The sequence below is a fragment of the Acomys russatus genome, chromosome 23 (assembly GCF_903995435.1).
Source record: "Acomys russatus chromosome 23, mAcoRus1.1, whole genome shotgun sequence".
Taxonomy (NCBI): Eukaryota; Metazoa; Chordata; class Mammalia; order Rodentia; family Muridae; genus Acomys; species Acomys russatus.
Genome location: NC_067159.1, coordinates 53,571,149 through 53,593,337, shown reverse-complemented (window position 1 = coordinate 53,593,337; position 22,189 = coordinate 53,571,149). Strand labels below are relative to the sequence as shown.

The 22,189-nt window shown below is 47.2% G+C and overlaps 1 protein-coding gene across 2 annotated transcripts in view; it reads left to right on the top strand.

Annotated features, from left to right (window-relative positions):
- Window positions 1-765: 765 nt before the first annotated feature.
- The window catches only part of St6galnac5 (ST6 N-acetylgalactosaminide alpha-2,6-sialyltransferase 5), a 145,141-nt gene continuing 123,717 nt past the window's right edge, over window positions 766-22,189 (top strand). The window contains exons 1-2 of one of the 2 annotated variants that reach the window (XM_051165490.1): window positions 1,349-1,432; window positions 3,239-3,321. In XM_051165490.1, coding sequence (XP_051021447.1) covers window positions 3,262-3,321 — 60 coding nt within the window. In that variant the 5' untranslated portion in view covers window positions 1,349-1,432; window positions 3,239-3,261. Of the gene's footprint in view, window positions 1,433-3,238; window positions 3,322-22,189 lie in introns of both variants that reach the window. The other variant, XM_051165489.1, reaches the window with a different exon arrangement.

Here is a 22,189-nt window from a genome sequence, read left to right as displayed (position 1 = left end):
ATTATATTCATAAAACTGAAATTTTGGTTAGTAAATTTTCAAATGGCTACCGCGTTCAAGACCAAACTGGGTTCTGCGTCCCTTTAGCTTGATGGTCTCATAAAAAGATAATAAATCCTCAAGCCAAGAAATGAGTGCACCCTTACTGTAACTCTTGCCCCAGAAATCCCACTTCACTGAAAAGAATGTTTTGGTGCTGGGAAGGGGACTGCAGAGGACTCTAGGACCCAGCAGGCGGCGGCAGGCGGCAGTGTGTGACTTGCTTAGAGACTCGGAGGGTCCGGCTCAGTTTTATTTCTCCTCTACTCTCTGCAACAGCGGCGCTTCCCGGTCCCGCTCCAGCTCAGCTGCTACCGCTGCCAGGCGAGCATCCGGGGCTCCTCCACCCTATCACTCAGCATGGAGAACCTCCAAAAAAAAGTGGCTCCGGACACGCTTGTCTGAGAATTCCGCACAAAAGAGGAGCCCAACATGAAGACCCTGATGGTGAGTCTGTTGTTCCAACTCCGCCAGGCAGAAGCGAGGACCCCCCCCCCACCTCCGGGGTTCTAGGTTCCCCGGGACTTTCAAGGAAGCTTGACTGGGTACCTACCTCTGTGCCAAGAGGTCGCCTGTCGTGGGTGACAACTTTGCACCTAGCGTGGAACCCAGTATGGACAACAGGGATGCCTGGGCTCCTGGATTTTTAGTGAGTGATCCGAAGGGTAACTGGAGAGGAGAGGAGCGGGCTGACCTCTCCAGGGAAGGAAAGTGTCCCACTGTGACCACTGAGCACAAACTCAGAGGGGCGGGGAGCAGGAATCATCATTGACTTTTTTGATTTCCTTGTCGGATTTCAAACTTAGCGGGGGAACGCAGCGGAAAGCCCTAGGGGCCCAGAAAAGAGCTAGTGCAGTGGGTTGGGATCCCAGCAGCTTAGGTGGGAACCAGACCCTCCTACCCAAAGTGTCCTGGGCGGGCACGCTCATCCTCCAAGCTGGTCACCGCGCGCCACCTGCCCTCCACTATGAGATGCGAGCTGTAAGCAGCGCAGCAACGCAGGAGCAGCCCCAGCAGGTGCGCAGGACCATGTCGCCTCTGCTCCGTGGCTGCAGGAGGCTGGGGCCGTTGCCCCATCTGTGCCCGAGCTTTCCCGTGTGTGTAAACTCAGCCGCTATTTTCTGCTCTCTCTCCCGCCCGCCCGCAGCGCCATGGCCTGGCAGTGTGTTTGGTGCTCACTACCATGTGCACCAGCTTGTTGCTGGTGTACAGCAGCTTTGGCAGTCAGAAGGAGCGGCCCCCGCAGCAGCAGCAACAGCAACAGCAGCAGCAGCAGCAGCAGGCAACCACGACTGGCAGCGCGCAGCCGGCGGAGAGCAGTCCCCAGCCACGTAGAACCTCCCCCGCCGGACCTCGGCAGCTGGATGGATACCTTGGCGTAGCAGACCACAAGGTGACAGCTTTTGCGCCCTCCTGCCCGCCACCACTAGGCCTGGGCACCCTGTACTCCTGACCCTTCCTCCTTCCTGGGGTAGTGAGGCGGCGGCTCCAGAGCAGGTGTTAGTACAAGGCTGGAAGGGGCAGTTGGGCCAGGCAGGGCTGAGTGCTAGTTATGGCTTTCTATTCTAAGAGGGACACGAAGTTTATGAGGGAACAGGAGTGATGTGAGCGGACCCCTAACCGCACTGGTCCTGGACTAGAATCCTGAGACCAGGTTATAGCAGCTACATATGGATGTCCAGTTTCCAGAGCCTAGGATTTTCCAGCTGAAGCTTCCCAGCGCGGCTGGAGGAAACTGGAATGGCGCAGTGACCAGCCCCAAGCTTCCTCCGACAGCGCCAGAGGGGAAAAGAGAGAGCCCCAGCCGGGTTCCCAGGGTTCCCTCTGATCTCTGCTGGGGACTGCTCTGGGCTGAAAGGCCCCACCCCTGGGGAGCCCAGTTCTGGCAGACAGAGAGGGCTAGAGGCATACTCAGCTCCCACTGGCTTGAAAGCCTGGTTTCCTTTGCCTTGCAGGAAGCTACTGCACGGCTTGGCTAATAATTAATAAGCTGGGTTTTTTCCTTTAAATTGAGCCTCCTTTCCATACACTAATAAATCTCTGGTTTCAGTGTAGGAAGCCTCTGGGGAAAATCAAGTTTCCTGATTCCAAAGATGTTTTAATACAGTTTAAATGTATCAGATTATTTGGAATTGCCAGTGTGTTTTTCCACTCTACATCTATAAGTCTATAAGACGACTTGAAATCTTTCAACTCCTTTGCTTTGTATTTTCCTGCATTTTATGAACGTGAACCAAAGTGATATTTGCTGATGTTCCATCTGTATGAGATTGGTCTTGTCACACGTAAGTCAGACTTTAAGTGACAATCAAAATATTGCCACTCACTTGTGCTATGTAGAATGCTAAAGATGTGACAAAGCCAAAGGGACTTCATGCAGGACTCAACTTTGCCACCCTTGAATGCCTGATGAAAACAAGGCATGTCCCGAGATGTGTAGAGCAAAATGTGCTGGTAGACACGACATAAGAGTTTGGCACTAGCTACACACAGTGCTGAGGGGTCACCAAGGAGGAGACCACACTCTCTGGGAGCAGCAAGGGGTGTTTCTTTAAAAGTATGCAACTTGTGCTGGATAGATTTGAGAGTCCTGTGCAGGAGGTGCCTGAGGAGGAGGGAGCCATGCGGAGTAGACTGAAAACTCTGGAGCAGAGGCCTAACAGTCAGCGCCTGTTGCTTTGTTGGTGGTTAGTTGACTGCACCCTTGGGATCTGAATGTGCAAGTTGCTGATGAGAGCTGCAGTTGTGGGGAAGGCTAGCTCTGGCTCCTGGCTGGGGACGGGTGTGGCTGCCGTTCCCTGTGGGTCACTGGCATGGGATGAACGACACCTCAAATTTTGGAAGCAATCATGAATGAGAAATGTCAAAAGATCAATGCCTTGCCAGCTCTGATGTATGTGAGAAGATATTCCAAATGCTTTGTGTCTTCTGTGGCCTCGTTTTCAATTGTTCCCCAACTAGAAGAACGGAGAGTTTAAGTCATCTTCAAAACCTGATAATATACACAGGCATGCGGATTACATGTTCAGGTTGTCAGAGGCTTGTGTGGGTAGGATGAACAGCCTTCCCATGTGGGATGGTACATGTAAATACTGTGCAGTACGAGAGTAAACTGTGAAGTGCTGTGACTTGCAATTCTTGGCAGAGGGTATTCTTCTTGGCCTATAATTATCAATATTCAGTGCAACTCATTTCCTAGGAAACCATCATCTCCCAGGTGATATGCTCAAACCTGAAATCCCAGCACTCTGGATGCTGAGGCAGGAGAATGGCAAGTTTGAGGTTAGTCTGGGTTGTATAGGGATATCTCGTGTCAAAAATCCAAAAGAGGCAGGAGAGGGAGAAATAAAAAAGAGAAGCAAGATAGGAAGACAGGAAAACAAAAAGAAGGAGGGGGAAGGAAAGAAGAAAGGAAGTGAAGGAGGGAGAAAGAAAGGGTGAGAGGGAAGAAAGAAAGGGGAAAGTAAAGGAACGAAGAAAGGAGGAAGGAAAAAAGAAGGAAGAAGTGAAGGAAGGAAAGGGAAAATGAAAGAAGGAAATATGAAGGGAGGAAGAAAAGAAGGAAGGAAGGGGAAGGAAGAAAGAGCAGAAGGAAGAAAGAAAAAAGTAAGGAAAGAAGAAAGGATGGAAGAAAGAGAGGGAGGAAGGAAAGAAGGAAGGAAGGAAATCACCTCACAGGTTCCACTCCAAGGTTGTAAATATAAATGACAGAAAGCAAAGCAACAAGTGCCAGCCCCAGACGCTATGGGTCATGTCCCTGAGTCCCAAGGAGCTAGTGCAAACCTGCTCAAGGGGCCTTTAGTAAGCCTCTTTACTGCTCCCGTGGCTGTGGCCTGCAAGTGCACAGAGCTCCCATTCCCCGTGGCCACCTGACAGGCATGTCCTCTACAAACACGGAGAACCTGTGGTTGGGTTCAGTTTTGCTTGAGCTCTTCCACAGTCTCCATCAGGCAAGGCTTGAAATCATGTGATAGGATGCTACGAAAGGAAACCTTGTTTCCAGTTGACACAGAAGGGAGTGGGCCCGAAAGCTCTCGCCACCCTCACCATACTGCCACACAACAGCCGGCCACTTTGCTATTTCTTCGCTCTCAAGTCAGGCCTCCGAAAAAAATTACAGATATGTTAGTGAGGTGACCACAAAGCCTTACAAATGTCAGAATTACCATTGATTCTCAAAGCCTGGAGAGAGTCACAGACACGAGGTAGAAAACCGTTCAACATCTGCACAGCAGAGGCCCCAAGGCTGATGAATCTGTAGTGTTTACCTCCAGCTACAGGATGGAATTAACATTGTAACTCCAAGATTAAATTCAACAGGTGGCCCTAATCCCCAGCCCCTGAATTTTACAAATTACAGGCCATCTGCACTGATTCTTGGTGCCAGTGACTGCGGACTAAATTGCTGTTGAGATTAAATCATTGTGTGCTTTTGTTAAATGTTAGGCTAAGTGGAGCCGGTGCCTGCTAAGCTTAAAATATCTGTCTGCCTCATCATAGGCCCTGCTCCCTCATTCACAGACAATATGATAAGAATTGCAATCCTGGCGTGAGTATAAGAAGACCACTCAGTTGTTCATGGCCACCTTGTTGGGCATTCACCACAGCTGCCCCTGTAACAGCCAGCCCAGACTGGCCAGGTACAAGAGAAGAAACCAATTTCCATATCCTAGGGCAATGTCCTTATTTAGTATTCTAGTGTGACACAACCAACAAACCACACAGAGACACACAGATGTATAGTAAAACATACACACATGTATCCCTGTGTCCCTTCCTCCCTCCCCCTCCTCCTCTTTTTCATCCCTCCCTCCCTCCCACACCCTCTCTCTGTCTCTCTCAGAATTCAATCAAGCAGCTGCCAGAGGAAAGACCCGAGTCTTCCAGCACTGAGAAAGGAGACAGAGGACTCAATTCGGCTTCTAGTCCAGATCTTTCTAGGTAGATAAAGTCATTTTCATCTGGTAGACCTTGTGAATTATAGCTGAACGGATTCCCATTTCCAGGGCACAGGCCCTTATCACAGACGGCCCACCTGTCACCCAGCCTGCCCTTTCCTGCAGAGGCTAAGGGTCGGACAGTGAGTGACAGGGATTGAGACTGCCCTTTCCTGCAGAGGCTAAGGCACAGACAGTGAGTGAGAGCCCAGAGAGGGCAGCTATCTCCTGTTTCACAGGCAGCCTCCAGGATGGAGCTGCACTTGCCAATGGCCTGTTGGTTCCTGTTCTTTCTTTCCTGGGCACTGGGTTATGTGACACTCCTTGGTGATCATGCTGTCACTGTTAATATGTAGATATTCCTTGGAAAGATGGACAAGTCAGTTCACCAACTGTAAAGTATGCAGAGAAAAGGACGTCACATAACTTATTTCTACACTGTGGGTGAGGAATCCCTCTTTAGGAAGTCTATAAAGTCTTAGTGACAAGTTGACACCATTTATTAAGTGTGTTTGATGACAATTGAGTAATCCAATCAGTGATGAACCATTTCAGTGTCCAGAAAACTCAAAGTGAGTTAATTTTCAGTGTTCAGGTATTGGCGCACGGAGTCGGCTGACACTGATGAAATTAAAGAGCAAGCGGAGTCAGGAGGCCAAGCAGCCTCTCAGAGTAACGAGTTTCAATGGTGGGTGCTGACGGCTCAGCAGGTAAAGACACGTGCTGACATGACCTGAGTTCCATCCTCAGGTCTCATGTGGTGAAAGGAGAGAGCTGACTCCCACAAACTGTCCTCTGCCCTCTACACATGAGCCACCTGCCCCATCATCACCCAGGCCATGCCTGGCTTCATCAATTCTCAGTTTATCTTTATCTTATAAACTACATTGTGTAACTATCTTTCTCCCTCTCTCTCTCTCTCTCTCTCTCTCTCTCTCTCTCTCTCTCTCTCACACACACACACACACAGAGAGAGAGAGAGAGAGAGAGAGAGAGAGAGAGAATAAATATTTTAATATTTAAAAGTTTTCACAATGTGGCTACTTTTAGCAGGAGAAATGCTTATATTACAATAATTAAAATGCTGCCCCACTCCCGCACTGCTGTGACAGGTAGGAACTTTTCCCTGGAGGTACCCCTCTAATTTAATATCTTTCAGGAGGGACTTTAGCCTTCTCCCCTGAAGTTACTTACTTCAGGCCCTACCCTCTTTTCCATGGGAACCATCCCCAAAGGCTTCTTGTCACTGAGCCCTCAGATTACACGCCATGTCCTAATGAGCCACGCTTTGTCGTGCACCAGCAGCCATGCTCTGTCACATTAGCGTAATCTTTCCTCGTATCTCGTAATATCTACAATAAGCTCTAATCTATCTCCTGCCCTCTAACTGGACTCTAGTGTGGTGGCAATGAACTCTTTGTATGTCTCAGACAATGCAGCTCCAGGAGCCAGATGGAGCCAAGCCTGGCACTAGCGAGTGCGTTGGAAGAAATGGGGAAGTGGGGCAGAGCTGAGAGTTGCACCCTACCTCAGTTCTTTCCCCATAGAAAACATCAGTGTGTTCCCAAGGCCCTGGGAGGTCTTGTTTAACTAAATGTGTTTTGAAAGCAAACAATTGTAAGTATATTCATAGAAAGGGGGGCAGAGAGTAAGTTTCAAAACATGACCCTCGTTGGGAGCAAGGTTCCTTGTGGCTCTTGCACATATCAAAGTTGGGGGATTGCTGTTTGAAGGACCAAGCATCACCAGGACTTGTCCTGTAGCCGGCTAATTCTGAAGGGTTGGAGCTAACTGCATCCACTAGCAAATGCTCCATGAAGGCCTAATGGCTCCAGAACTGGGCACCTAGAAGGAGCAACCCAGTCTCTGCCCTCAAAGGGCCTTTGATCTCCCAGAGAGGGCAGGCAATGGAGAGAGAACAGTTAAATAATAAAGCCGGGGCTGAGGGACAATGCGAGGGCAGGCGATAGCCAAGGACCGCTGACCAAGGACCAAGGGTGGCTCCTGTACTCTTTGCTCCAATGAGAAACTAAATGTCGCTGTTACAGCTAAGACTATAAATCCTTGAAACATCATTCTGTTACTTAATCCCATCTGTGGATTGGGGTGGGTACGTGGTCTGATAACTCATCAGCAAACAGCATGGGTATGAAAACAATAGCCAACAGGATTGATTTTTTTTTTTACACTCAAGATGTTAAATGTCTTTGTAATTCTCCTTTGGCAAGACAGAACCCTGAGTACCTTTGCTGCCTCTGTGCATGTAAGCGTCACCCCTTATGCCAAACCCTAAGCCTTCCATTTGCTGAGCGTGGCCAGCAGGCGACACTGGGCAGCAGTCAGGTTTGTCATGGGAACACTCCCCCGTGGGGCCAGGCAGCAGCAGGTGTAATGCATGTCCCGCAAACGTGGACGAGGAGGGAGACTAAAGACGAGACAGGAGCTAGTCAACAAGCTTCCACGCTGTGCACTCTTCCAGCGTCTGTGGATGTCCGCACGTGTAGGGAGAAAATGAGTGAGTCTCTTAAAGGGTAGTGTTGCCTCCACATTTGAACTTGAGGCCAGAACACAATTCATTTGAAAGTCTGTGGACTTACAACCAGGCTATTGATAAAATGTGGGCAGTATGGTCATTTATGCACTGTGTTCACTTCTCTTCACATGCTTCTTCTGTCTTAACTGGTTAGGCTGGCATAGGACTAAAACATTTTTGCTTTGTGTTGCAATCAATATAACGTCCCAGATTAAAATTACAGGATGTGTGTTCCTACCTTAGGCATGCTTCCCTGCCATGGAGCCCATGTTAGATCTGGGCTGTATATTTTGTCTTCACAGCTGGGATCCATTGGAAATGTTTATTCTTTTTTTTTTTTTTTTTTTTTTTTTTTTTTTATTAATTTATTCTTGTTACATCTCAATGTTTATCCCATCCCTTGTATCCTCCCATTCCTCCCCCCCCCCATTTTCCCATTATTCCCCTCCCCTATGACTGTTCCTGAGGGGGATTACGTCCCCCTATATATTCTCATAGGGTATCAAGTCTCTTCTTGGCTACTTGCTGTCCTTCCTCTGAGTGCCACCAGGTCTCCCCCTCCAGGGGACATGGTCAAATGTGAGGCACCAGAGTATGTGAGAAAGTCGTATCACACTCTCCACTCAACTGTGGAGAATATTCTGACCATTGGCTAGATCTGGGAAGGGGTTTAAAGTTTACCTCCTGTATTGTCCTTGGCTGGTGCCTTAGTTTGAGCGGGACCCCTGGGCCCAAATCTGCCTATCATATTGTTCTACTTGTAGATTTCTAGGACCCTCTGGATCCTTTTATTTTGCTGTTCTCCCATGCGTCTCTCATTTAGAGTCCCAATAGGATGCCTTCCCCTCTGTCCCAGTTTCCTGGTAAGTGGAGGCTTTGGTGGGACATGCCCCTTGGGCTAGTATGCAGATATAAGTGAGTATATACCATTTGATTCTTTCTGCTTCTGGGTTAACTCACTCATTATGATCATTTCTAGCTCAATCCATTTATCCACTAATTCGGGAATTCCTTGTTTTTAATAGCTGAGTAGTATTCCATAGTGTATATGTACCACAGTTTCTTTATCCACTCTTCTACTGAGGGACACTTAGGCTGTTTCCATGTTCTGGCTATTATGAATAAGGCTGCTATGAACATGGTTGAGCAAATTTTCTTGTTGTGTGCTGGAGCATCTTCTGGGTATATTCCAAGGAGTGGAATAGCTGGGTCTTGAGGAAGCCCTATTCCCATTTTTCTGAGATAGCACCAGATAGATTTCCAAAGTGGCTGTACTAGTTTGCATTCCCACCAGCAATGAAGGAGTGTTCCTCTCTCCCCACATCCTCGCCAGCATGTGGTGTCACTTGAATTTTTGATCTTAGCCATTCTGATGGGTGTAAGATGGAATCTCAGAGTTGTTTTGATTTGCATTTCCCTGATGACTAAGGAGGTTGAGCATTTCTTTAAGTGTTTCTCAGCCATTTGATACTCCTCTGTTGAGAATTCTCTGTTTAGTTCCAAGCCCCATTTCTCAATTGGGTTATTCGGTTTGGTGGTGTTTAATTTCTTGAGTTCTTTATATATTTTGGATATTAGACCTTTGTCAGATGTAGGGTTGGTGAAGATTTTTTCCCAGTCTGTAGGCTGTCGCTTTGTTCTCTTGACAGTGTCTCCTGCCTTACAGAAGCTTCTCAGCCTCAAGAGGTCCCATTTATTAATGGTTGACATTAAGGCCTGGGCCGTTGGTGTTCTGTTCAGGAAGTTGTCTCCTGTGCCAATATGTTCCAGGCTCTTTCCCACTTTTTCTTCTAAGTGAGTTAGTGTCTCTGGTTTTATGTTGAGGTCTTTAATCCACTTGGATTTGAGTTTTGTGCAAGGTGACAAATATGGGTCCAGTTTCATTTTTTTACACATAGACCTCCAGTTAGACCAGCACCATTTGTTGAAGATGCTATCCTTTTTCCATTGAATGGATTTGGCTTCTTTGTCAAAAATCAAGTGACCATATGTGTGTGGATTCATATCTGGATCTTCGATTCGATTCCACTGATCAACCAGCCTGTTGCTGTGCCAGTACCATGCTGTTTTAAGTACTATTGCTTTATAGTACAGTTTGAGATCAGGTATGGAGATTCCTCCGGAGCACCTTTTATTGTACAAGATTGTTTTTAGCTATTCTGGGTTTTTGTTTTTCCATATGAAGTTCAGAATTGAACTTTCAATGTCTTTAAAAAATTGTGTAGTTATTTTGATAGGGATTGCATTGAATCTGTAGATTGCTTTTGGTAGGATGGCCATTTTTACTATGTTAATTCTCCCGATCCATGAGCAAGGAAGATCACGCCATCTTCTCAGGTCATCTTCAATCTCTTTCTTCAGAGTTTTGAAATTTTTTTCATACAAGTCCTTCACTTGCTTAGTTAGGGTAACTCCTAGATATTTTATATTGCTTGTGGCTAATGTGAAGGGTGTGGTTTTCCTAATTTCTTCCTCTGCAAGCTTGTCATTTGTGTATAGGAAGGCTACAGACTTTTTTGAGTTAATTTTGTATCCAGCCAATTTGCTGAAGGTGTTTATCAGCTTTAGGAGTTCTCTGGTGGAGTTTTGAGGGTCACTTATGTACACTATCATATCATCTGCAAAGAGGGATAATTTGACTTCCTCCTTTCCCATTTGGATACCCTTGATCTCCTTTTGTTGTCTTATTGCTCTGGCTAGAACTTCGAGTACTATATTGAAGAGATATGGAGAGAGTGGGCAGCCTTGCCTTGTTCCCGATTTGAGAGGAATTTCCTTGAGTATCTCACCATTTACTTTGATTTTGGCTATTGGCTTGCTGTATATAGCCTTTATTATGTTGAGGAAAGTGCCTTGTATCCCCGATCTCTCTAAAACTTTAAACATGAATGGGTGTTGGATTTTATCAAATGTGTTCTCTGCATCTAAAGAGATAGATGATCATGTGGTTTTTTATTTTCAGTTTGTTTATATGATGGATTACATTGATGGATTTCCGTATATTAAACCATCCCTGCATGCCTGGAATGAAGCCTACTTGGTCATGATGAATGATGTCTTTGATGTGCTCCTGTATTCGTTTTGCAAGTATTTTATTTAGTATTTTTGCATCTATGTTCATAAGAGAAATTGGTCTGAAATTCTCTTTCTTTGTTGAGTCTTTGTGAGGTTTAGGTATCAATGAGACTATGGCCTCATAAAATGAAGTTGGTAATTTTCCATCCATTTCTATCTTTTGGAGTAGCTTGAAGAGTATCGGTATTAGCTCGCCCTTAAAGGTCTGGTAGAATTCTGCACTGAAACCATCTGGCCCTGGGCTTTTTTGGTTGGGAGACCATCGATGATTGCTTCTATTTCTGTAGGGGAAATGGGACTATTTAACTTGTTTATCTGTTCTTCACTCAACTTTGGCAAGTGAACTTGATCAAGAAAATCATCCATTTCCCTTAGATTTTCAAATTTTGTGGCGTATATGCCTTCAAAGTAGGATCTTATGATTCTTTGAATTTCTTCAGTGTCTGTTGTTATCTCTCCCTTTTCATTTCTGATTTTGTTCATTTCAATACTGTCTCTCTGCCTTTTAGTTAGTTTGGCTAATGGTCTGTCTATCTTGTTGATTTTCTCAAAGAACCAGCTTTTGGTTTGTTGATTCTTTGGACTGTTTTCTTAGTTTCTAATTTGTTAATTTCAGCCCTGAGTTTGATAATTTCCAGGCGTCTACTCCTCTTGGGTGTTTCTGCTTCTTTTTTTTCTAGGGCTTCCAGTTGTGTTGTTAAGATGCTTATGTGCGATGTTTCCAATTTCTTTTTAAAGGCACTTAGTGCTATGAATTTTCCTCTTAGCACTGCTTTCAATGTATCCCACAAATTTGGGTATGTTGTTTCTTCATTTTCATTGAATTTCAGAAACTCCTTGATTTCTTTCTTTATTTCTTCCCTGACCCAGGTGTCATTTAGCAGAGAGTTGTTTAGTTTCCACAAACGTGTAGGCTTTTTGTTATTTCTGTTGTTGTTGAATTGCAGCCTAAGAGCATGGTGATCTGATAGGATACAAGGTATTATTTCAATCCTCTTGTATCTGTTGAGGCTTGCTTTGTGACCTACGATGTGATCAATTTTGGAGAAGGTTCCATGGGGTGCAGAGAAGAAGGTGTATTCTTTCTTGTTTGGGTGAAAGGTTCTATAGATATCTGTTAGATCCATTTGACCCATGGCATTGGTTAATGATGTTATTTCTCGGCTTAGTTTCTGTTTCAATGACTTATCCTTCAGTGAGAGTGGGGTGTTGAAGTCTCCCACTATTATTGTGTGGGGATCGATGTGTGGTTTAAGCTTTTTTAGGAGATCTTTTACAAATGTGGGTGCCCTTGTATTGGGAGCATAGATGTTCAGAATTGTGATGTCATCTTGGTTGACTTTACCTTTGATGAGTATGAAGTGTCCTTCCTCATCCCTTTTGATTAATTTTGGTTGAAAGTCTATTTTGTTCGATACTAAAATGGCTACACCTGCTTGCTTCTTGTGACCATTTGCTTGGAATATTTTTTTCCAACCTTTTACCCTGAGGTAATGCCTTTCATTATGGGTGAGATGTGTTTCTTGGATGCAGAAGAATGTTGGGTCTTGTTTATGTACCCATTCGGTTAGTCTGTGTCTTTTATTGGAGAATTGAGGCCATTGATGTTGAGAGATATTAATGACCAGTGACTGTTAAGAGTCTTAATTTTGATGTTGTTTCCAGTCGAGCGTTTGTGTAGTTGTGTTTTTGCCATGGGATAGTTATCTATTTCCTGGGTAGTTTTGGTTGTAGCTTGACCCTTTGGGATGGAGTTTTCCTTCTAGTACCTTCTGTAAAGCTGGATTTGTGGATAGGTACTGTTTGAATTTGTTTTTGTCATGGAATATTTTGTTTTCTCCATCAATGGTTATTGATAATTTTGCTGGGTAAAGTAGTCTGGCCTGGCATCTGTGTTCTCTTAGGGTTTGCAGGATCTCTGTCCAGGCCCTTCTGGCTTTTATGGTCTCTGCTGAGAAGTCAGGTGTAATTCTGATAGGTTTACCATTAAATGTTATTTGGCCCTTTTCCCTTGCAGCTTTTAATATTTTTTCTTTGTTCTGCATGTTTTGTGTTTTGATTATTATGTGGCGGGCAGTTTTTCTTTTCTGGTCAATTCTATTTGGTGTTCTGTAGGCCTCTTGTATGTTTATAGGCATCTCTTTCTTTAGATTGGGGAAATTTTCTTCTATGATTTTGTTGAGAATAGTTTCTGGGCCCTGGAGTCTGATGTCTTCTCTTTCTTCAATGCCTATTATCCGCAAATTTCTTCTTTTCATGGTGTCCTTAATTTCTTGGATGTTTTGTGTCAGGAGTTTTCCAGATTTGGCATTTTCTTTAATGGTTGATTCAATATCTGTGATTGTATCTTCTAGCCCTGAGATTCGTTCTTCCATCTCTTGGATTCTGTTAGAAAAGCTCACCTCTGTGTTGCTCGCCTTCTTCTCTGAGGTCTCACGTTCTCGTTTTTCTTCTGTCTGTGTGTTTATCATTGAATCCATTTTCATTTTCAGATCTTGAACTGATTTTTTGATTTCTTTCATCTGATTTTTTGTATATTCCTGAGTTTCTTCCATTGCCTCTTTATAGGTCTTCAGAGCTTGAACCGTTTTAGTTATTTCTTTCATCTGGTTGTTTGCATTTTCCTGCAATTTTTCCAGTTCCACTCTATGTGCTTCTTTTATGTCTCTCACCTGTTTGTCTGCGTCTTCCTGCATTTGATTACGAATTTTATTTGTTTCCTCCATTATCATCCTCATTACTAAGGATTTGAGGTCATTTTCTTGTATTTCCGTTGTATTTGAGTTCTCTGGGTGGTTTTCTTTGGGATAGCTGGAAACTGGAGACGCCATGTTGTTTTGGGGTTTTTTGCGTATGCTTTTTCGTTGTCCTTTAGACATCTTGCCGTCTTTGTTTTTGTTGGGTAGCTTCCAGAGTTGAATGGAGGGTGTCTGACGATAGATTCACTTGATTTCTTACGATTTCCCTAGGCTGCGAGCTCAAAGCTTCACTGGTGTGGATGTTAGGAGGTTAGCCCTGTTGTTCTGGTCTCTCACAGCCAGTGATCCTCAGTCCCTCTCTGCTGTGGATCCTGCAATTGTTCTGGGTCTCTGAATGAGCGTTGGGTCAGGCCAAGGTATCCACAGCCTTCTGTGTTCCCTGCCAAGTCCAGCCAGGCGCACTGGGACCGAACCACGGGCAGAACTCAGCTAGATTCTCAGGGCCAGAACCGTCTGCCAAGCTCAGCTAGGGATTTTGGGCCCAAAATGCACACAGGGCCCAGCCAGAATTTTTGGGCTGGGACTACGCACCAAGCTCCACTAGGGCCTTTTGGCCCAAAGTGCGTGCTGTGGTCAGTTATTGACTCAGGGCCCGAACTGACCACCAATCTCAGCCAGGAATTCTGGATTCAAACTGTACACTGTGTCCAACCAGAGTCTTAGAGCTGGTGGAACCGAGAGCTCTGTCCAGCCTGTGCCACAGCAGGAGAACTGCGGCTGCTCTGAGTTAGCGCCAGTGGTGGAACAAGTGCTCCGCCCGCACTGTGTCCCCGTAGGGGAGCTGCCGCTGAGCTGAGGTGGTGCCTAGGATGGAACCGAGCACGTCACCAAGCCTGCGCCACAGCAGGAGAACTGCGGCTGCTCTGAGTTAGCGCCAGTGGTGGAACAAGTGCTCCGCCCGCACTGTGTCCCCGCAGGGGAGCTGCCGCTGAGCTGAGGTGGTGCCTAGGATGGAACCGAGCACGTCACCAAGCCTGCGCCACAGCAGGAGAACTGCGGCTGCTCTGAGTTAGCGCCAGTGGTGGGACAAGTGCTCCGCCCGGACTGTGTCCCCGCAGGGGAGCTGCCGCTGAGCTGAGGTGGTGCCTAGGATGGAACCGAGCACGTCACCAAGCCTGCGCCACAGCAGGAGAACTGCGGCTGCTCTGAGTTAGCGCCTGTGGTGAAACCAAGTGCTCCGCCCAGACTGTGTCACCGCAGGGGAGCTGCCGCTGAGCTGAGGTAGTGCCTAGTGTGGAGCAGCGTGCTCAACTAAGCCTGCGCCACAGCAGGGGAGCTATGGCCACGCTGAGTTAGTGCCTCAGGCAGAATTGTTTGCTGGGCCGGGCCAATACCCGGGACTCTGGGGCCGAACTGTCCGCCGAGTCCAATCTGGGTCCAAAGGCTCCACGCGACCCAAATCCTGCCCCGAGTCCCCTCTCCCGCAGCAATTCCCACCAGCCACCACACCAATCGCCTCCACCGGAAGGCTATGAGCTGCAAACCTCAGCCGCCGCTGCTGGTGCCGCTGGTGCTGCCGCCTCTACCGCTGCCGCTCCGATCAGAGAAAAACCACGCTCCTCCCGTGTGCAGGGGCACGCAGGTCCTCCGCACCCTGGTCCCTCCGAACCGTGGAGCACTCCTGCTGCCGTGATGTTCGGACCACGGTGTTCCTGGCTCAGAAATCTGTGCAATTCCCTGAATTGTTCACTGGAGCCTCCAAACGCGGTCCACACTGCTCGCCGCCATCTTGGATCTCTCCGGAAATGTTTATTCTTATTTGTTATTATTCCTTGCCTAAAATTGTCTGCCTAGGCAGCTGGCTTGCAGAGACTGGAGCATTTTCTTCATGTGTGTCGTTATAGTTCTAGGTTTTAACATAATGCCTGAGTCTTCAATAAATATTTGTCAAGTGAATATTGAGTATATAAATAATTTTAATTTCTTCTAAAATGAGCCTGTGACAAGAGTGTCTGGACACTGGAGTTACTGAGCAGTACAGTCTTCATGCCATAAGTACCAATTTCTCCTGCCACATTTAGTGCCTATGTATTTAATTCACTTCTATCATACTAATCAGGTCTCTTAAGACATATGCAGAATTTTTGAGTTACACAGGCAACTTTAGAAAAAAAAAATTATCAAAAGGCATTCCTAAGTAGTTGTGTGATTTGCCCAAGGTCACATTTAGTGGCAGCTGGGGATAAAATGTGAGCCTGGTGTGTTTCATTATCAGGAGGGGATTCGGGGCCAATATCTTCTAAGCAGTGACTCACCATTATTTGGACAGAATTTATTAAAACGAAGAGCCTAGGCCTACCCAGTTATTGGAAAGAAATAAATATTTAAACATCTCATTATCCTGAAATGAATATGAGAGTCCGCCTCCACACACTTGAAAGGGTCTTCCACCAATGGCTGGGTTTGCCGTGACTAAGGGGGCACAGGACACACAGCACCAATGTAACTGGAACAATTTGCAACTCAGGGTAAATTTTCCTGTGAAATGTCACTGAGACAAGCTGCAGAGATAGATGCTTACTACTGCACACATCTGAGAACCTGGAGGGGATCCCCTAGGCTCACATAAAACCCTACAGCATGCATCTGTAATCCCCACAGCCCTGCGAGAAATGGGGGAGGAGGCACAAGAAGTACCCAGAAGGTCCTGGGACCACCAGGCAGCCTGCTGGACATAAGCAGACACAAAAGCAGAAGGGAGACCCTGCCGCCAAAACAAGGTAGAAAGGTGGAGACCGATCCCTGAAAGCTGATCTCTGACTTCCTATATGCACTGTGCTATACATATGCTCACACTCATACACACACACACACACACATCACACACTCATACACACCCATCACACATACACACCCATCACACATACACACCCATCACACATACATATGCCCACACTCATGTACATCACATGCACACATATATACAAACACAGGCAGACACACACACAGACACATACACAGGCACACACACACATACATGCATACACACAGGCACACAGACACACGCACACAGACACACACAGAGCCATGATTGATGGACATTGCTTCATTCTGAAACTTCACAAGCCAGACCTCCATCACCTCTATTTCTCTCAACGCGTTCATCGGTCACGCTCCAACAGAACAGTAGCCCATTAACCTCTGAACACGCACTGTCTTTTCCAGCCTAAACTTATCAGCATTTCCACAACCATCCCCAAAGTGTCATGGTTTGGTCTGCCACATGCATTAATAGAAAGTTCTGTCCAAGTTGGCTTCCTGACTGACAAGAAACAGCTGGGCGGAAAGGGCTAGTTTGGCTTACAGAGCCCTGATAATAGGGAGCTCCTGAGGGAAGTCAGGTTAGGTCTGCAAGCAGGAGCAAAAGGGAAAACTAGAGGGATGCTCACTGGCTCACTCTCCAGGACCCACTGCTTGCATTGCTTTCTTACACAAGCCCAGGACACCCGCCCAGGGATGGCACTGCCCATGATGGTCTGGAGCCTCCCGCCCAGGGATGGCACTGCCCATGGTAGTCTGAGGCCTCCTACCTGGAAGTGGCACTGCCCACAGTGGGCTGGGGCCTCCCACCCAGAGATGGCACTGCCCACAGTGGTCTGGGGCCTCTCACCTGGAGGTGGCACTGTCCATAGTGGTCTGGGGCTGCCCACCAAGTGATGGCACTGCCCACAGTGGTCTGGGGCCTCCCACCTGGAGGTGGCACTGTCCACAGTGGTCTGGGGCTGCCCACCAAGAGATGGCACTGCCCACAGTGGTCTGGGGCCTCCCACCCAGGGATGGCACTTCTCACAGTGGTCTGGGGCCGCCCACCTGGAGGTGGCACTGCCCACAGTGGTCTGGGGCCTCCCACCCAGGGGTGGCACTGCCCACGGTGGTCTGGGGCCTCCCATATCAATTACTAATGAGGAAGATATCAGGCCAAGATGTTGAGGGCCATTTTATCAGTTGAGGTTTTTTTCTCCCCAGATTTGTCTAGGTTTGTGTCTAGTTGACGAAAACTAGCTAGCACACAAAGTAATGAAGCCCAAGGGAGAGTCGTGTTTAATTGCCTGCAGAAAACACTACAGCCTGACCACTCACTTAGTGACATTACCTTCTCCCCAGGAGGGAAGAGGGCCTCATCTAGAGGCCCAGCCAGCCAAGAGTTTGAAGGGCAGTCACTCTGCAAGTCCCATGGCCTCCCCTAACCTCTGAGATGGAACACCTACTCTGAATTACTCCAGGCAGAAAAGAAACCTTTTAAAAACTACAAGGGAGAAAATTAACCTTGACAGTTTTCGTAGCTCTGCATGAAAAAAGCAAACTTCATCATTATTATTATTTTCTCTTTGTGGCTATGGAGCTCTCCGCAGTGCCTGAGAACCACACAGATGCGGAGCATTTTCAGTCTGGAGTGCAGAGTTAAACAATTATTTCTTATAAGAAGCATATTCTGAAAATTAATTGCACATATGGGACATCTCAACTGCCTGAACTGTGTTCCTGGCTCTCTACTTACAGACTGGCTTACGTCCTTTGCAGGCCTCCATTCCAGTGCCTGCCCATTGCTTAGAGCATGAAGTGTGCACATCTTAGGATCTGCCTGGCCTACTGCCCCAGCAGCAGCCCCAGCAGCTCTCCCAGGCCCCTGCGTCACACACTCTGGGAGCCCAACTTGCTCATTCGCACGTACCTGCTGTTCCTTCAGCAGAAAATACCCTTCCAGGGGCAAGAAATAACTCAGAAGTTAAAATCTGGCACTCAGGTTCAGTCCCCTGCACCCACACCAGGTAACTCACAGCAGACTGTACCCCCAGCTCCACAAGACATGACACCCTCTCTCAGTCTCTGTGGGCAAACTGCACTCAGGAGCACATGGCCACACACAGATGCCCAGGCACATGCAGATAATTGAAGTAAAAAAAAATATATCTTCTTAAGAAAGAAATATTCTTGTACTTTGCCAGACAGAGACATAGTTGCTCACTAAGACTCAGGCCCAGCCTTTCTCTCTGAAGTTTCCTCAGAAGCCTGCATGCAGAGGAGGGAGATCTCCTCTTAGACCGCCCACACCAGTCATCTCATCTCTTACACAACGAGCACCTTCCACGTAGTAAGTATGGGGGGAAAGGGAAATGAGAGAAAAGACCCAACCCCTGCCCTATGGAGAAGTATGAGACAGATAGCACCTGATCCTGCTTCCTGTTGCTCTGCGCACGTCACAGAGTGTACTTATACAAAACAAGACAGGGTCCTGGCCATATGACCCAGTGGGACCACCACTGTGTGTGTACTTTGTTGTTTATGGAAATGTCATATAACCGCGCATGGCTGTGTTAGCATTATGCCCTACCGAGAGCTAAGCTATTCTGTAGCAGTGTACACCTTCGGTCACATAGTATTTCCATTGTTTTCCTCACACATGTCCCAGTTTAATATAATTTAGTCATATTATGTTTTATGAATACCAAAGCTCAGTAAATCCTTGGTGAGTGCTAGGTAGGAGAGTCTAGCTGCGACTGTACTGTATGTGATGATATTACATCTGGATAAATCTGGCTAATAGACTCATTAATCATAAGAGCGGACGAAGTTGATGAATGGGGGCAGAAAGCCTTGACATACCCAGCCTTAGTGTCTGAGTCTTTTGAAAACACAGACCTTACTGACAAAGGAACCTTCCAGAATGGTAGACCACATGCTGAAGCAAGCGGGTGTGTCCAGGCTCTTCATAGTGAGCTCTTGTAACTTCTAGACTTAAGCTGGCCTGACGAGACGTTACGCAGTATGCATTCATTCCTTAGTCTGCTGTCTGCATGGGCCCTACCTTGTACACACACTGTGTGTAGGGCCCAGCAGGTGCCAAATGACAAATACAGTACAATCCCCAACTGTGACGCTTATATCCACCGGAAACAGCAGAGAAACACATATCACATTGCTGTCGGGGGACTGGGTAGGAAACTGAGCATGCTCCAGGCTTCGCTTTATGAACCACTTGTGAAGCAGAGACATGACTACCTCAGATGTGTGTTTCAACTGGATCATTCTGGCACTGGTATCGTGGGATTTAAGTAGTTCCTGCTCCCAGGAAGGGACCTGTTAACTAGTACTATGGTAAGTCAGTGTATTGGCAGCCGGAGGATGAAAACAACCCTGGTTTCTGCCTGTGTGAAGACTCTGGGCTTGCCACCCAGAATGCTCAGACAATATGTCTTCCTCAACTGCAGAAAGCTGGTGATTCAGGATTGCCTCTCGATGGTGGCTGAGTCTCAGGATGGTCCCACATGTTACTCTACTGTGCGTGGCACAGCTGATCCCAGTTCAGCTTTAATTTTGAACCTGCTGTGCATCTTAATGCCACATGCTGAGTTGAGGAAAACAGAAACGGTAATGTTAAGGTTAGGGCTGAAGCAAGCTGTTCGCAGAGACACCATAATGCATGCTGGTGACAATGGGAGTTAAACTCTCCACCCGTGGCAGAACCTGTGGGGTCTGGGATAAGGTAGTTAGGGACTTTTATAGTGCTCCAGTTCCCTAGTGGGGTGGGGAGATTAGATTCTTGTCAGGTGAGATCTTTGTTGCACAATAAATCTTACCGTAGAGTAAGGTAAAGAGTGGTTTTCCTTGCTCTCATTTCCCATTTAGCGAGAGAGAACAATTACCGTTCTTTGAAATCACCTAACTTTGTTAAGAACATCTAAGGAAAGGGAAGGCTCCATTCCAGCGTCACAAGGAAATTGGCCATAAAGTAACATAAAACTTGTCAAGAGAAAGCCTGAATCTTAATTCATCCAGCGACGTTTGATTGGAAACAAACACATACTGTACATCTAAATGAAAGGCAGGATTATAGGGCCCGTATTTGGAGTTATTGGTAAGCTTGCAATTGCCGCCAGGCTGCCTCGGAGATGTATGCAAGGTGCCTCGAGTTACCTGAAACTCCCACGCCACATCTAAAGGCATAAAGCCCATTCATTTCAATTTTTATTCAACTTGTACAAGTTTTGAATAAGGAATGCACAAAAAAGTGGTGATGGTCTGCGCATGCTCTGGGACACAGGGAGGGAATGGGGACTATAGGGCTTGTGTGATCGTCCCCCCCCATGCCCACTGCTCCAGCTATACCCACACTGAGGGATTCTTAGCCCGAGTGCCATGCCCACCACAAACCTAGTGCCCCTGCCTCAGAGCTGGGTGTAGTTTGATGTAGGTTTATCTTGTGACAATTACTAATTCTAAAATTCAGAAATGGATGTCAGAGAAACAGGTACCCTGACCCAGTGGGCCTGCAGTAATGGCAGGTGATGGGGCCCAGCTTGTACTGTTATGATAGGACCCCGGATCCCAAGAAATGGATGAAGACCAGACTTTCCTTGCAACTCTACAGCGAGGAGGTCTAAGGTTGGCATCAGGTGTCCTGTGAGTGAGAGCTGTGTCCTCAGCATCAGAGAAGACACTGAACAACTCTGGATAGACCGGTGGGGACAGGGCCACATCAAGCTCTGCTACCTTAAGGGAGCCAGTGGTCCCTTGTGTCATCACAGTGCTCAAATCGCCTGGCAGAGAAGCCTGAAGAGGAAGTGTTTATTTTGGCTCATGGTTTGGGGGACGTAGGTCATCACAGTGGGAAAGGTGGCAGCAAGTGGCTCCCTCTCCCACACCTCAGCAGAACTGGGAGGCAGAAAGCTGGCAGAGAATGGGGCTTGGCTATAAACCTCAAGGTCTGCCCTCCCCCAGGGACCGACCCCCTAAGATAGCACAAGTGTCTATAGAACATTTGACATTCAAACGACAGCAGGCCTTCAGGGGGATCCTTCAGAGTCCCCACTTTTTAAACAACAACACTGGTAAGGTTACTATGATTAGGTACAGGACCAAAAATAGGGACCAGAGTGAAACTGTGTCACTTCCTTTCCTGTTGGCAGAGGCTCTGCAGTCATGCAGTCAGGAAAGGTTGGCCAGGCTCTACAAAGGCTAGTAAGAATGTCTTGGGGGTCAGCTCTGAATTACCTGTGAGGGGTCATAGTAGCTTGCTATTATTACATTTGACTATGACCGGATGTCCTGTTTGACAATAAAATATCAAAGGGCAAAGAATCAGCGAGTGACTGGGCCCCATGAAGCAAAGAGCAAAGGGAAACTTTAGAAGGAGCAGCAGTGACAGTGAGCCCCCAGGCCCCCAGGCCCCCAGGGAACTACGACCTCAACATTGGCTGGTGTGCAAGTCAATGACCCTTTGTAACTATGGAGATGGGCTCTGTGCGTTACTCAGGTGCTCACCTCAACCCCAATCTTGTCCTTTCTTTTACTTCTTAGAGACCAAGTCTCACCAGGTAGCCTAGGCTAGCCTTGAGCTTCCTGTCCTCCTGTCTCCACCTGCAGAGTGCTGAGATCGCAAGTGTGCACGGCTCTGTCCAGTGCACTACCTGTATGCCTGGTGCCCACGGAGGCCAGAGTATGTGGCGGGTGCCCTAGCAAGAGCTACAGTGAGTTGTAAAATGCCATGTGGGTGCTGGAAACCAAACCCAGGTTCTCTGGAAGATCAGTCCATTTTATTCACAGCTGAGCCCCCTCTCCAGCCCCTAAAGGGCCTTTCTTAATGAGTCTGCTGAACGTTAAAACCTCCAGGGGCGGTGGAGCCAGGCGCTCCTCCATGTAGCTTCAGTTTCTATGCCAACCTACTGGAGGCCCAAGCTCGTCAGGAGGTCTCTCAAACCATTCCTGTCGGCCAAACTAGAGCACACAGCACCTTAAATGTGGATGTGCTTGGAGACGTGACAGGAGGGAGAGGAAGAGCTCAGCCTCACTCGGGAATTTCTCACTAGGACATAATTACCCTTGGTGTTTCAACGCACTCCTTCTGG